General features: G+C 39.9%; 1 protein-coding gene across 1 annotated transcript in view; it reads right to left on the bottom strand.

The window, feature by feature from the left end:
* Positions 1 to 17214, bottom strand: part of med27 (mediator complex subunit 27) — a 190947-nt gene that overhangs the window by 29906 nt on the left and 143827 nt on the right. The window contains exon 5 of the mRNA XM_055660032.1: positions 3584 to 3691. Coding sequence (XP_055516007.1) covers positions 3584 to 3691 — 108 coding nt within the window. The remainder of the gene's footprint in view (positions 1 to 3583; positions 3692 to 17214) is intronic.

Genomic DNA, 17214 nt, shown 5'->3' with positions numbered 1-17214 from the left:
CAGGTTTGTATGTTAATTGGCTTGGTATAATTGTAAAATTGTGTGTGGAGGATAGTGTTAGTGTGCGGGATAGCTGGTCGGCACGGACTTGGAGGGCTGAAGGGCCAGTTTCCGCACTGTATCTCTAAACTAAACTAAGCTAACTAATATCTAAATATCTAAACAAAAAATATTTTCAACAATGTGCCAGTGACAGTATTGCAACACTATTTATTCACTTTGATTGACAATTAAGGAGAAAAACAAGCAGATTGAAGATACTGTAGATTAAATCAGGTATAAATTGTGTTAACAGTCATAGATTAGAGCAGCACAGGAAAAAGTTGAAATTTGTTCGACTGAACCGGGTATAATCCTTTTGAGCAAGAGTTCCTACTGATCATGTAATCCTGTTGCAATGTTCTCACACCTTCAAGCAATAGATCAAAAGGCAACACAATAAATAATGCACTTTCACTTGTATGGTATTGCTCATTTTATGCACCTTCAATCACTGAAACTGCAATTTCAGGCGCTTTCTGCATCTAAATTAAATCGAAGCTATTTTGCTGCAGGTTTTTCTTCCTGGCGAGCCAAGTAACGAAGGTATCTGAAGGTCATCAGAATGATTTCAAAAGGATAGAACAAATCAAACTGTTCCGTGTATCTAATATCAAACAGGGCTCATGTCAGCACTGATTAATGAACCCTATTCACCAACCCCCCTCTAAACATATCCCACTTTGAAGTCAGGAGGATCGGGGATCAGAAATTACCCAGGAGACAGATTTCAGCATCTTTGAACCTTTCCTTTGAAAGGATTCCTCTGACTTTGCCACTTTGGGAGGTGCTTCCTTGCCCATGTAACTGTGTAATTAACAATGTCTTGGCACAAATACAACCCCAGTGATTTGAGCTGAAACTCAAATCATGGCTGCATGCACGTCTTTTGTGGTGTTAAACAGCAATCAGGCAATGCTTCAAGAAAGAAAAAGATATGCTGCAGAACTATGATCATAATCCTTGCCTTTCTCCAATGAATGTAATTAACAATTTAAATTGAATATTTTGTATACTACCACGTTTTAATTAATTATTATTTCTCGTTATTTACCATATATCAGAAAATGTGATCTATGATTGTTTAAACAATGTAAAAGTCTTTATATACAGGCTGTCCCTGGGTTACAGATGGCCAACTAATGGACACTCCTACATGCGAACAAGCACCATGGTTATTACATTCAAAAGGCTGAACTGTGCACAAACGTTTGTTCCTCCGAATAGCAAAATTTGTTTTCTCTCTCCAGTTTAGTCATTGTTCTTTCTTATCAATGAGGTTTTGATGCCGTTCAGTGTGTTTACCATAAAATGAAGACATGTCCCTTACAAGGAGACAACTGTCCTTCAGCTGCTTATATAATCCATCCTTCATAGTGACATGTCCTCAATTTAAATGTCACCACCTTTTCCCTTCTCCCTTCTCCCTTTGAGTATAGAAAAAGAAGTGATAGGGAGAGCTACCTTATTTTTTTTTCTATTGTCAATGAAGGCATTGACAATATAATATAATATTATAATATTATATAATAAATTGCTTGTACAATAAATGTGCCAAGATTTAAACGTTAGTATTGAATCAAACCACCTTGAAATTGTACTCAGTTTGGTCAGTAGCACCTGGAACTGTTTGATACAAAGCAGAGAAACATCAGAAAGTCCACTGTGCAAGGCCAATAGTCAATGATTAAATGGAAGTTGATAATGAAAAGACTTAAAGCATGAGTTGTTCTTTGGTGCCTGGTTCTAGGGACATAAAATGAGTGACAATGACATGGATGAACAACTACACTATATTTATTTAACTTTTTGCCGTGAGACTTGTGGAAGATATTTAATTTTCAAAAGTGATCCAGAAGAAACAACTTGACGGCAGTTAGGCCCAGAACATGAAAGCTCAAATTTGCACCAGGCAGTTGGAATCAATGATTTAACTGCCAGAGTTGCAAAGATGCACGCTGGTATGAAAGGATATAGAATGTGTCATATTTAATACATCAAAGAAAATGAATAAGCTGCTATGTCAATGAACAAATAGTCCAGGGATACCCTTCAAACATTCATGTGATCAATAGACTGCAATTGCTTTGCGGTATTGAATAACACAAAGACAAAAAAAGCACAACACAAGGGCATGGAGAACTCACGTATTCTCCCAATTTGCAATACTTCAGTGTCAGCATTAGCTTTCAAGCCTACAAAACTGAACCAAACTCTCTAAATCTTTCAAAGGCATCACCTGCTTTACTGCTCTCTCCATGTTTTAAAATGTTTTTGAATATTAACTTAACGCACCAATTGTTGTGAGATTCCACACACCCCTATCTCCCTCAATCTTTTCATAATTTCTCTTCATTTCTTCATTAAGAATAAAATATCTTCACTGAGTTCTGCAATGGGTCCCCCCACACTTTCTGTTCAACTGGAAATCTTCACTAGAAAACTGCAAAAGCCCCCCCCCCAAAAAAAAGTCCTTTTGTCGGGGCATGTGCCTTATGGAGGTGCCAGAAATTACAATGGATGGAAATTATAGGAGTTTTCAAGCTGTTCCATGCAGAATTGCTGGGATTTGCTCTCTGGAGACCAGTAGCAAAGCATGAACTATTAAATTTCCCAGCCCAGCTTAAACCTGGTCAAGGTCAAGAACCTCCAGTTTTAGAACATGCCAGCACAGCTCCATGGAAGAACAATTACCAAAAAGTACAATGCAATTGATTTAAATTTGTTTTTTGCTCCTTAATTTCATGGATTAAAGCATTAAAAAGGAAAGCGAACTTTAATATATTGCAAAATTGGTGAGTACAACATTGCTGTCTGTCAGTTTATTCAAACAAGGTAGCATTGAAACAAGCCACCATTTTTATTGACAGAGGGTGTTCTGGGCACTATGTATTATATTGCAAAAGGTCCGCCTACTGCATAGATTCACAGTGAGGACCAGACATACCTTTCAACAAGTTCACATTGTTGAATCTTCAAATGATGAGGTCTCAGCCGGTGTTTTATCTGTGTGCAGAACCTTTCCATATATTCCTCAGAAACACCTGCATTATTTTACCTGTCATCAATAGTAGTCCATTGTTGTTCATGAATACGGATCATATATCTTACCCTTTTAAACTTAAGTACCATATTAGTTGCAACGGTGCTCAATGGCTTCTCCATTATGACAAACGATGCCTCTTTCCAGTCTCATTCAGTACTGTGAATTATATTCTGCCAAGCTTTTAGATTATCAACTATCATTATTCCTCATTACAAAAATTGCCTTTAATACCTTTCCAAGTGTAACCCCACAGGCTATTTGATGTTTTACCATTATCTTTTCCAGTAAACACATACAATATTAAATATTTTCTCAGCAAGCACAATGAAAGTTGTACCATTGTTGGGAGTGTTATTTCTGCAATCCAAAGACAAAGAATACTTCTGTAAATTTCTCCAGTTTTTAATATTTTGCTCATCTACAGAAGTATATTTATGAATTGTTTGCGATAAATGTTTTTTTAATTGTAAACTAAGTTCATGGCTCAAGTGTCCTTACCTTCCCATCTTCCGTGTAGACGTTTTCATTGTAAGCTTTAACGATCGTCCGATCAATGAAGAGACTCCTCATTACAACAATTGCCTTTAATACCTTTCCAAGTGTAACCTGTTAAGTACAATTAGAAAACAAAATGGATTATTATGAATTATTTTCAGATGCAGTAACTTGCTGGATAGTGATCATTGTATCTTGACTAAACATTAAGGCATTTACACATACACTGTAATCTTCACATAACATTTATACATAACAATGATCAAAGATGCCTTTACCTTTTCTTCATTGTAATCTACGCATAAAAAGCATTCTTTTTGGGTGTCAGGGGAACATGTCAATCTGTACATTGGCTAATTAAACCTCAATATTGACCATTGGTGATATCTTAAAGGTTATGAGCACATGGTCTATAAATACAGATTAATAAATCAGTAAAAGTGCCATTATAAGTAAGGAAACTCATTAAATGTGCCACCAAAGACCTGGAATTGATCTCTGGAAGCATACAGTTCAAAAGCAATCTCATTATTTTCGTCACACAGGGCTCTGGTGAGGCCCAGCATGGAGTGCAGTGCATATCCTGCTATTATATACATCATTCGCCAACTTCATTCCTCATAACCTCTTTCTCGCATGTGCTCATCAACTCCATCTTGATTCTCCCACAATCTGCGTACACTGGGGATAATTTAACTTACTGTAAACAGCATCTTTAGAATGGGGGGGGGGGGGAAAGGGGATGGTGTTGGAGGTGTTGGAGCAACTGGAGGGAACTTAACGTGTCACAGAAAGAACTATCTATTTCACACACTCTGCACCGGTTCAGAGATCAACCCTAAGTCACTTAGGAGTCAGGAGAAAGCACCATCTTCATTTCCATGGGGGGGGGAGGGGGGGTGGTTGGAAACAGACAGAAAACCAATACACCTAGAGGCTGAGTATGGTGTTGCAATGGGAAGTGCAACAAAAGTATCAGAAAACTGCGTGGGCTGAATGGCCTGTACTAAATAATCCCTGCATTCCAAGCTGTGATTTAAAAGGCCATGCTCTATTTAAGCCTGTGATTATTTTCAGAAACTAAGGAATCAAGACATCCTCAAATCACCAAGATTCCTCTTACTGTTTCTAGAGAAGCAATGGTCTGAATTAAGTCCCCTCTGAAATGACCTGGTTAAAACCCACAACTGGCTAGGTGTGAATGGCAAGGGCCTGCATGACCAAAGCTGTAGAATCTGGTGATGGACTTCATATCACCTGCAGTTTGGAAATATTGTGAAGAACAATAGTTTCTACCAGCAGCAGTACAGTAATAAAAAAAAGGCATTATTAGTAATCAGCTACATCAACTATGGGGCAAACTTCTGGAAAGCTGTCAAACCCGTCTAACATGCACTATATTACACTTAGCTCTGTGTATTAGCTGTGTGAAATACGGCTGCAGGCTATAATGAGCTTTTAATCCCAAAGAACACTTCAGAAAGTTACTCAATACACCAGGTCGCACAGCCAGAGGCTATAATAATTACAGAGTTCTGAGAATCTTTCTACTGCGAGTTAATGCAGCCAATATTCTTACAACTGTTAACAATTAATCAACGTTTTTAATCAGTTATTACTATTACAGAAATTAAATTAGACGTATGGCTGTCAACATCGCGTTTAATTAATTGATGGTGCCTGCTGCAGGTGGAAAGTCACAACATTTACCTTAGATATGTATGCATGCTCTCCTGAGAATGCCAGTACATTAACATGAAAATATTTCAATTCTAAACACACAATAGAGGGAAAAAAAATAAAACAGCACAGTTCCAAAAGTGTACAAAATTGCACAGCATCAGACATAATTTTAGGAGTTTTACTTTCCCCAAATGTTCTTGATCCTGGAACATGTTCTTGGCCATTCCTGCTCTTTCTTTGTTAACATGACCACAGAAGAGGCACAGGTGCCAACAAATGAACCATCATGGTCTGGTTCATTACTTAACATAACGCTATGAACCATCGTGGTGTGGTTCAATACTTCACAGTAATACTATGAACCATCACGGTGTCATTCAATACTTCATCATTCCTCATGGCAATGTGCACTATAAATTATCCTTGTAAATAGTTGGAGACACAAGGAACAGCTGGACTCTTGGGCAAAAATCTTCAACCTGAAGAAGGCACCCTACCTGAAACTTCACCTGTCCATTCCCTCCTCAGATGTAGAGTGACCCGCTAAGTTCCTCCAGCATTTTTTATTTTCCTGGAAACGGTTTATTTTTATTTATCTCCTGGCTCCTTCTATAATTTTTAAACACGCTGATCATATCAACCATCGAGCAATCTAAATATCAGAATATACAATCAAACATATATAATCTACCTCTGGTTTTAATCCCTTCAGATCTGGTATCATTCTGGTGAATCTGATCGGCAATCCCTCCATTATCAAAACATATTTTCTTTGATTTAATGCCAAAAACTACAGGTACTCTATGTAAAATTGGATGCGGGGTTTATGCAAGAATCATTTCCCCACCATAATTTTCCAATCCATTTAATAAATGTTGAACAATCTATTCTTCCTTTGATTACCTTTGGTAACATATACATGTGAGCATCATGCTTTTTATGAATCAAAGTCTGCTGTAGTTTCTCAAATTACTAAAGCCGCTCAAAAAGAGGGCAAATTAACTGTTGGAACTATAGGAGCCAAAAGTAATTATTTAAAATGAAAGATTCGAATAAGGCAGCTGACCAATTTATCCTTTGCCGCAATGGAAATTAACGGTTAAATTATTGTATGGAAGGCTATAGATCGAACAACCTCCAAACAGAAGTTTTGCCCAAAAGGAAGTGTGGGGTCTGACAAAACTTGACTTAAAAACATTTTCCAGTTTGGATGGGGAAGTAACTTTTGGATGGCGTTTGATGAACCACTATATTCTGTAACATAACGATTTCTGTTATGTGAATCATTAAATTCCTAGCTACTAGATAAAAGACAGTGTGCTTCAAAGATTCACGGAAGACAGACTTCTGAAAAGCTGCGCCACATGATGGTTAAAATGGATACATAAGTGGCGGTTTGACTCTTTGGACAGCTGAGAATAAAATAACCAGAGGGCACTAGTATTTAGCCTTATGTTTGAGAAATGCCATGTTCCTGAGTATCATATTTTATTAAACATCTAGAAACAGTCTACCTATTCTGATAGTTTGTCAACATATAAAACCCTATTGTAGCATTCCATGATGCAGTTAATTCCTTTATCCTGGCATACATTTGTGCTCTGAGACAAGAAACAAATTACACAATACACAATACAATTTATTATGTATTATGTGTATTATGAGCAAATGTTGCAAACTTGTGCACAACATTCTGCCTACATAATAGTGCATAAGGTGCTATAGACATTACTGAGCATGAATGGATGTAATATGTAGAATCAAACAGGTCCACCACTAATTTTCCGGCGATAGACACAAAATGCTGGAGTATCTCAGCGGGACAGGCAGCATCTCTGGAGAGGAGGGATGGGTGGCTTTTCGGGTCAAGACCCTTCTTCAGAAGTCTAATATCATATTCATGATTTCGTATCAGACTTCTGAAGAAGGGTCTCGACTCGAAACGTCACCCATTCCTCCTCTCCAGAGATGTTGCTTGTTCTGTTGAGTTACTCCAGCATTTTGTGTCTATCTTCGGTTTAAACCAACCTTCTGACACACTCATTTTCTAGCAACTGATGGTCCGACACCTCCTTTAATCTGGACAAAATTACGAGAGCACATTTGAAATCCCCCGGAAGTCCCCCAGAAATGTGGCTCCTAGGCCGGGTGAGGCCTAGACCTCATCAAGACCTATGCGGCCGGACATCCGATCAGCGGGGCGAATATGCCCCCTATAGCTGGGGCTCTGGAAGTCCGGCCCTGCCAAAGCAGGCAGATTCAATCCAATAGCCGACTTCGGAGGCTGACTTTGCGGGCCAAATCTTGGTGCCCCGGCGGCCTAGGCTGTTCTGGTATCGTTTGACCCCTCAAAGAGCCAACGTAGGACGATGGGGACGACGCGCTCCTGCCCTAGCACATTTTCAGAAAATCCACTTCTGAAAAGACCCTTCTTCGAACTGTTTAGGGATAAGGGAAACGAGAGTTATAGACGGTTTTGAGAAGAGATAAAAATCAATGAAATATGCAAAAAAAGTAACGATGATAAGGGAAACAGGCCATTTTAAGCTGTTTGCAGGGTGAAAATTACGACTTGGGTGGGGGAGGGATAGAGAGCGAGAGGGAATGCCAGGGCTACCTGAATTGAGATAAATCAATATTCATACATCTGGGCTGTAAGCTGCCCAAGCAAAATATGAGATGTTGTTCCTCCAATTTGCATTTAGCCTCACTCTGACAATGGAGGAGACCGAGGACAGAAAGGTCTGTGTAGGAATGGGAAGGAGAATTAAAGTGTCCAGCAACCGGGTGATCAGCTTGGTTCACGCAGGCTGAGCGAAGGTGTTCCACGAAACGACCGCTCAGTCTGCGTTTGGTTTCGCCGATGTATAAGAGTCCACATCTTGAACAATGGATACAGTAGATGAGGTGCAAGTGAACCTCTGCCTAACCTGAAAGGACTGTCGGGGTCCCTGGACAGAGTCGAGGGAGGAGGTATAGCGAAGGGTGTTGCATCTTCTGCGGTTGCAGAGAGGAAGGTACCTGGGGAAGGGGGTGGTTTGGGTGGGAAGGGACGAGTTAACCAGGGAACGGACTCTGCGGAAGGCGGAAAGGGGCTGGAGATGGAAAAATGTGGCTAGTGTTGGGATCCCATTGGAGGTGGCGGAAATTTCTGAGAATTATGTGTTGTATGCGATGGCTGATCGGGTGGAAGATAAGGTCTAGGGGGGACTCTGTTTCTTTTTTGACTAGGAGGAGGGGAGCAAGGGCAGAGCTGCGGGGTACCAAGGAGACACGAGTGAGGACCTCATCTATGATGGGAGAGGGGATCCCCCGTTCCCTAAAGAATGAGGACATCTCGGATATTCTAGTATGGAACATCTTATCTTGGGCGCAGATGCGGAGTAGACGAAGGAATTGGGAGTAGGGGATAGAGTCTTTACAGGAAGCAGGGTGGGTGGAAGTGTAGTTGAGATAGTTGTGGGAGTCAGTGGGTTTGTAATAGACATCAGTCAAAAGTCTATTTCCTGTGATGGAGACTGTGAGATCAAGAAAGGGAAGGGAGGTGTCGGAGAAGGTCCAAGTAAATTTGAGTGCAGAATGAAAATTGGTGTTGAAGTTGATGAAGTCCATGAGTTCTGCATGCGTGCAGGAGCTAGCGCTGATGCAGTCATCAATGTAACAGAGATAAGAGTTCGGGGATAAGGCCAGTGTACGCATGGAACAGTAATTGTTCAACGTACCCTACAATGAGGCAGGCATAGCTGGGGCCCATGTGGCTGCTCATCGCTACACCTTGGACTTGGAGGAAGTGGGAGGAGTGAAATGAGAACTTGTTGAAAATGAGGACCAGCTCCGTTAGGCGGAAAAGAGTGTTAGTAGAGGGAAATTGGACGGTGCTGGGGTCAAGGAAGAAGCGGAGGGTTTTAAGGCCTTCCTGGTGGGGAATGGTGTGTAGAGTGACTGAACGTTCATAGTAAAAATGGGTGCGGGCACGGAAAGCGGAAGTCATTCAATAGACGAAGGGCTTGTGAGGTATCTTGGACATAGGTTGGGAGAGATTGGACCAGGAGGGATAGGATGGATTACCTGCGCTCAGTCTACATCAGCCATTTTGGGCTTCTCATTGCATGGCTCGTCAACTCCCTTTCCCATGCCTACACTGACATGCCTGTACTCAACTCTCTCCATTGTTATGCTGCAACCAAAGCAAAAACTGAAGAACAGCCCCTCATATTTCCCTTGGGTAGTCTACAGCTCAATGGTTTGAACATCTACTTTTCTAATTTCAAGTAACCGTGCTCATTTCCCATCTACACAAGGTCTCTTGGCTATTTCTGAGAACTACATTATGCACTCTGTACCCTTTGCTCTATCTATTGTGGTTGAGTTTGCCTTGATTGTATTGATGTAAGGTATATTTGGAAGGCATGCAAACAAAGCTTTTCACTGTGCCTCAGCACATGTGACAATAATAAACCTAAACCTACTCTCTCAACCCCAACGTAGGGTCTCGATTTGAAATATTGACCATCCCTGTGCCTCCACAGATGCTGCTTGACCTGCTGAATTCCTCCAGCAAGGTAGACACAAAAAGCTGGAGTAACTCAGCGGGACAGGGAGCATCTCTGGAGAGAAGGAATGGGTGACGTTTCGGGTCGCGAACCTTCTCGACCCGAAACGTCGCCCATTCCTTCTCTCCAGAGATGTTGCCTGTCCCGCTGAGTTACTTCAGCTTTTTGTGTCTACCTTCGATCTAAACCAGCATCTGCAGTTCTTTCCTCCAGCAGTTTGTTTTCCACTCCGGATCTCAGCAAATGCACTCACTTGTGTTCCAATGCACACTCTCCATTCCCTGTTGGCAGCCGGTCTTCTATTCATGCCAATATGTTGGCTCATAGATTATGAGCTTCTTTTGCATCATAACCTTTGATGTGGTACCGTATCAAAAGCTTCTGCGTATTAAGTATGCTACATCCATCACTTCCCTTTATATGTTGCTTCTTCAAAGCACTGCAATAACTTATAAAACATGATTTCCCTCTCACCAAACCATGCTGACTTCCTGATCGCCTTGGATTTGCCAGCAGTCCTGCCATGCATCGTCAATAATAGCTTGTAACATTTTCCCTGTGAGTTATTCAGCTAACTGGCCTGTAATTTATTGCTTTCTATCTGTTTGTAAATAGAGGTTACATTTCCTATGTTCCAGTTAAATGAAACCGTTCCTGAATGCAGGTAATTTTGGAAAATTAAAACCAGTGTATCAAACATCTCGGGTGTTACACAAAAAAGCTGGAGAAACTCAGCGGGTGCAGCAGCATCTATGGAGCGAAGGAAATAGGCAACGTTTCGGGCCGAAACCCTTCTTCAGACAAGATATATCAAACATCTCAATGTCTATTTCTTTTGAGACACTAGAATGGACTCTTCAGGATCTAAAGCCTTGGTCACAGCTCCAATAATTTACCCAGTCCCATTGCCCTGGTGAATGTAATTTTCTAGTGTTCCTACATCCCTTCCAATTAACAACTACTTTTGGGATGTTACTTGTATAATTTATTGTAAGGGCCAATGTTTAATTCATCTGCCATCTTATTTTCAATATTATGTCCCAGACATTCTCTCCATGACAAGTTAAATGACATTTAAAAAACATAGTTTGTTTTTTAATGCCAGCTATTTATACTTCTAATCATGTTTAAAGATGCAAATGCCAAATGTCACAGCTCCCTAATTTTTTGGTTCTCCTCTCACTGCCATTTTGCTCCCTTCTTGTTCCTTCATTGTCCAATTTCCAGTGCTCCTTTCTACCTACACAGGCTGTGAGAACAATATCTATGTTTTACAGTATCAGATCACAATACCTGACCTAAGGCATGCAGTGACTGACCTACTTATATTGGTAGTTTACCTATCTAGGTTTAGGTTTATTATTGCCACATTGTTTTGCATGCTATCCAAAAAGACAGAGCAAACCAGGCAAGAATAAAGTCAGACAAAAATATTCCTTTTGTTTTTAAAGGAAAATTAGGTTTGCACTTTATTTCTTTTGGAGTCACTCATGTTGGCATGCTGACTACATGTCTATATAAAACATGTATCATAGTTCATTTAAGCTCCACATGAGTAAAAGAAAATATATTGAAAAACATTATTATTGGCAAAAAGACTGGCTCAGTCTTTTTTCAAGGGAAAAGAGGGAATGCCTGGCTCAATGCCTGAGGAACCTCAGCAGCAATTAAGCAGCAGCAGTTATTAATGCAACCAACAGGTGAAATTAAGAATCAGTGACCTGGGACTTTCCAATGGTGACCACATAAAACAAAATTAATTAGAACATAAAACAGATTTTCCTTTTGTCCCTGTTGATCAGAATAATTAACCACATTGGGCCTCATGGAGAAAATAAATCCTTCATGGAGTCTTCCAGAATGCAGAGTAGATTCACATCACTATTACTATATAGAATGGTTAAAATGAATTTTTATATTATTTATAGATATGCATAGAAAGAGCAACAGTAATGGGCATTTTGTCACTTTTAATCAAAGATACTAGAGGATACTAGATATGATCTTTGCCTTTAATAACTAATATAATTGCTGTACAGAGTTTACATAATCAGTAAAACATTAAAAAGGTTAATTAAAACACATCTAATTCTCATCAATCTGAAGAAAGGTCCCGACCCAAAACACTGTTTGTCCATTCCCTCCACAGACACTCCCTGACCCCCTGTACACTTTTTTTCCTCTGACACTTTGTGTTTTGGTTCAAGATTCCTGTATCTGAAGTTCCTTGTGACTCCAGGTTAATTCTCAAGCCTGGTGTTGGGGTCTATTTGATCCAAAGATCATTTGAAATCCAGTGACACAGTGTTATAGGGAAGATTAGTCCCAATAAAGAAGAATTGATTCAAAGAGTTAAAACATACTTCGTCAATAGTTTAATAAGTAACAGCACTTATAATAATTTTGCAAAGGCATTAATGACCTGAAATGATCTTGAATGACCAATCCATTGAGCTCAATGTTCTATCAAAAACAAAGTACATTGAGAAAGATCTCAATAATTTCAGACTGAAGGTTAAGAGCAGTCATCAGGGAATATACTATTACAAGCAGCTATGGATGAATATCATTTGTTTCACCAGCCTATCCAACACCTTGCATATTACACTACGTGAACTCCATATCTTCACTTCAAACCAAATGAATATTGTAGTGAATAAACGGCATAATTTCTTCATGTCCAAGTACTGTGACATCAAATAGCAACTATAAAGGCCCTGTCCCATTTTCCCGAGTTACTCACGAATTCTCCCGAGTTTTCTCCTTGATTCAAACTCGGAGAATTACAGTAATAGCCAGCCGTAGGTACTCAGGGCTATTTTTTTTACCCGTGGACATTTTTCAACATGCTGAAAAAACGCCCCGACTTACCTGATGCCCCGAGTATCTATGGCTGGCATTACGAGCCGCTACGAAATATCTACGGACGCCTACGACCTCCTACGGACCCGCTACGGACATTCTCCGAGTTTGAAGCAAGGGGAAAACTCGAGAGAATTTGTGAGTAACTCGGGGAAGTGGGACAGGGGCTTAACACCACTTTCATAACTTGACAAAAACAAGCCAAACATTTGCTAAGGACGCAAATTCCATTATGCAGGGCTTGATGCAGGAGCGCGACCCGAAACGTCAACAATTTATTTCCCCCTACAGATGTTACTCGACACGCTGGGATCCTCCAGCAGATTGCTTTTGCCCCAAATTCCCGCACTGCAGTTTCTTGTGGGTCCAAAATCCATTTGAACACAATTTATTTTAAAACTGTATAACACAAAGTTTCCATCTTAGTTGGAGCATAATCTGACTAAAATTGCAGCAAGCGTAACAAGATGCCTAAATGGAAACAGGAAATTCTGTAAACACTGAGGTCTGACAAAGCATCTTCCACCTGAACTGTTAACAGTCCGATTTTGAGTGTTTCTAGCACTCTGTTTTTGTCACAGATTTCATGCATCTGCAGTTTTTTGATTTTCAAAGTGCCCAAGTTATTGATCTGAGAAAAGATAAAAACGTGATGCCAGTTGAAGGCCAAAGGAAGCGGAAGCAAATGGAATGCATCTGGAGGAACACATGGATCATGGAGGGTAGCATGGCTGGAAAAGGTTCCAGGCACGATCAATTGACAATTTAGGGCCTCAATGAGAATAGTGGAACAGAAGTATCACAGATGTTACTGTAGCTAGAACACAGGTGCAGAGTGTCATCAACTAGACTAATTAAATGTTGGCTATATCAGGATAATGGTGAACACAGAGGCATGAAATGTTTTGGTTACACAGCTTTGTTCAGACTTCATTGGGATTTAAGGAAAGATTCATTGGTTTGTAGGGGAGGCAAGTTAGGATTGTCTTGTCTTTGAAAGAGTGCAATAAGTACTTTGCACCTTTAATTCTGAAAAGATGATAATTATAAGGGACTTGCATCTACCGGGTACAGGACAAAGGCTGAACCTACTAAATAGCCTGGACAAGAAGAGCAGGAGTCACCTAGTTGGGGTACAACTGAACTCCTGGTCTTTGCATGGAAATAAAACAATACAATTTATTAGCTTCTGTTACAAGAAACTGTTGTGAACTTGGCTTCAATCCACAAGATTTTAGATCTGATACGTGAGGAATGTTTGGAGGTGCTAGGGAATTCTACTGCCACATGTGCATGTTTTGGTGTGAATGACCTGTCATGCTGCAATTTCTAAACTAAGCCCCTGCTGTCTTTCTAATGCCAATTCTTCTAAGTTTTCTATCAAGACATGACTCTAAGTAGAATTGGGCAGCCTAGAATAAAAAATCTTGAGAACTGGTAAAGCCTGCTACTTGGACAATGAAGCAGGCTGGTTCCAATTATTCTTCAAATTGCCTATTACAGCAAGTCTATATACAATAATCAAAACACACACAGAAAATACTTTCAGCATGGACTGAGGAATGATACTTCAAAGTAACTTTACTCCGCAAAGCAAGGTAAAATTGAAACACAAATGATTTTTTTTTGGTTCAATGCAATTGAGACTTTTCTAAAATAAATGTATTCACTCTTGGTTCCATATGGGGTTTTCATGCCGCAAAACCTCTGAGTTGTCTTGCTACATTATCCTATTAGTCTTTCTGTTCATACATTCATTTTATCATAGTCATTGACAGTTAATGAAACAAGTTGTTCCATTGTAACTAGCAGACACAGCACCAGTCTTGATAGAAGCACAAACATCATACAAGGAGACTGCCATTCTTACTTATATACTCTCCTTAGCAGATACTGCAGCAAGGAAAAATAAGTATTAAGGCACCATTTATAATTATACAGGATCAAGATTCTACATACTCCATTGTTTTCGTGGTTGTGAAAATTTACATGGAACCAGAATCTCAAAGCATCATTTTCTAGTGTATTTTCTAGTGTATGAAAACCACCTATCTAATTAGCTGTCTTAGTATATGCAAAATAACACACACAAAAAAAAAAATCAGGGAATGATTATTGTCAATGTCTTTTGAGAAACAGCAGCAAAGGAGAAACAGCAGGGAACTATGTTGAAACAAAACATAGAAGTCAGGCAACAGCTGCAGTCTTTAGTGTGGGTGAGGCCTTGCCCTTAATAGGCCTGATTCATTATAGGTTTGCAGATGGATGAGTTGAGCACAGAAGTGTGATTAATGTATGTCTAATTTATCAATAAATGTTGACTGGATCACAGGTGTACAAACTCCCGGCAAAATAATATTTGAATCGACAACTGTGATTGCCAGTCCGTTTTCAGTTAGACAGGCATGTTAAAAACGTCTGGCATGAGGATCCATCAGCAACGGAGATAGACACCAAAACCTGGAGTAACTCAGCGAGTTAGGCAGCATCTCTGGCAAAAAGGAATAGGTGACGTTTCGGGTCAAGGCCTGTCTTCAGACTGAGAGTCAAGGGAAAGGGACACGAGAGATATAGATGGTGATATAGAGATATAGAAGAAATTAATGAAAGATATGCAAAAAAGTAACGATGATCAACGAAACATGGAGCCCACAATGGGCCATTGTTGGTTGTGGGATAGGTGATAACGGAGAAGCAATGGAGGCTCAGCCTGAACCATTTCATTCATCTCTCAACATAACATATCACCTGGTCAGATCTGTTCCACAGCAGACAGAGGCTCTCCAGGTTTCACATTGTTACAACATGCTGCCGTTTCCTGCGATTTAACAACTAAATCAAGCGTTCAAAGGTGCCTTTTCTGAAGGTGCATCCACACCTTGGGTTTCGATCAGAGAATCCACAATGCATCTTCTTTGATTGTTTTTAAGAAACACAGGAAAATAGCAGGAGTAAGTCATTCCATCCTGTGACCCTACTCCTTCATACAATCTGATCATCAGTTTCAGTACCATTTTCCCACTCCCTCGTCTTACTCCCTAATGCTTATTGTGTCAAGAAAATCCATCCATCTCCTTCTAAATAGATTCAGTAACTTGAACCCGACAGTCTTCTGTGGTAGAGAATTTCACAAATTTGCCACTCACCGAGTGTAGAAATTTACCACCATCTCAGTCCTGAATATCTGACCTGGTTTCCAGACACTGCGACCACGGATCCCTGACTTCTCCCCATCCCTCCCTTTATCCAGCTTGCCGAGCCCTGTCAAAATTGTATATTTCTCAATGATGTGATATATTCGTCCAATTCCATTACAATCAGTGGCATGTTCAAATTCAACAATACCTTCTGTGTTTTTAAATCTGTGGTTTGAGATACATATAAAAAAGAATCAATTCCCTCAGAGACCCTAAATATAGTTCTGCCATTTTTATTCACCTGGTCATCTCCATATAGGATTGCTTCTATTCCTGCATTCCAATGGACCCTAATTCGAATTGGATTTCTTTCTTGCCATTATTATAAATTCCAAGATGTTTTATATTGCATTTTATATTTCATTTATTGATAATATCGTTTCTTTGCTCGTTCTTCTGGCCCACAAATGGTCCGCACAGAATTTGACAGGACCTATCACAATCTGTCACATCAACAGAAGACAGAAGGATCTGCAGAAGCACTAATCTAAATCCTGCAATAATTACAGATCAGTCTGCAATTTTAATGATTTTCTCCTGATTTAATTTCAAAAAAATTTGAAAGCAGTTTTACTTTCCTCAGTTGTTCTTTCTGTTTCTAAAGTTGTTTCAACAAATATAGTTTCCAAATTCAAAATTAGCCAAGAATTAATTATCTCCCTAGTTTTATTATAAACACATTCCTTATTGAAGCAAAAGAGCTAAGAATTAATGCCTTCCTATTTCCTGACTCATGAGATTGAAAGAGGATTCACGTAGGAAATGCAGAGGAGAATAATTACTTAGGATTCAATGTTAATTCTGGATACTTCTGATGATTCGGGATACTTCTCGACGATGCTTTCATGTACAATATATACACATAACTCGATTTATATATTTTTTATTCAGTGACAGGATGTAGACCTTCTCCTGGGCCCAGCACATTGATGCACTCACCAAGAAAGCGAAAAAATGCCTCTACTTTCTTCAAAGATAGAGGAAATTCTTTATGTCGGTAGAGAGCACGGGTCGGCAACTCACACGCAGAGGAAGGAATGGGACAGCAGAGAATGGTAGACATGGCCCTTTGCAGCATAGGTACTAACCTCTCAACCGCTGAAGGGATCTACAAGTGGGGATGCCTACAAAAAGAAAGCTAATAGGATCAAAGACCCATACCACCCTGGCCATGCTCCTATCTGGCACTGCCAGCAGGAAGAAGGTGACCACCAGGTTCAAGAACGACTTCTTCCCTGCAACCATCAGGCACTTGAACATTACACAACATTAACCACAACCTTACCTCAGCAACCTTACCTCTTCGCAAGGCTTTGTTTTGGTTGTACTACTTCAGTTT

The sequence above is a fragment of the Leucoraja erinacea genome, chromosome 31, assembly GCF_028641065.1.
Source record: "Leucoraja erinacea ecotype New England chromosome 31, Leri_hhj_1, whole genome shotgun sequence".
In the NCBI taxonomy this organism is placed as follows: domain Eukaryota; kingdom Metazoa; phylum Chordata; class Chondrichthyes; order Rajiformes; family Rajidae; genus Leucoraja; species Leucoraja erinaceus.
This window is presented reverse-complemented; position numbering and strand designations above follow the sequence as displayed.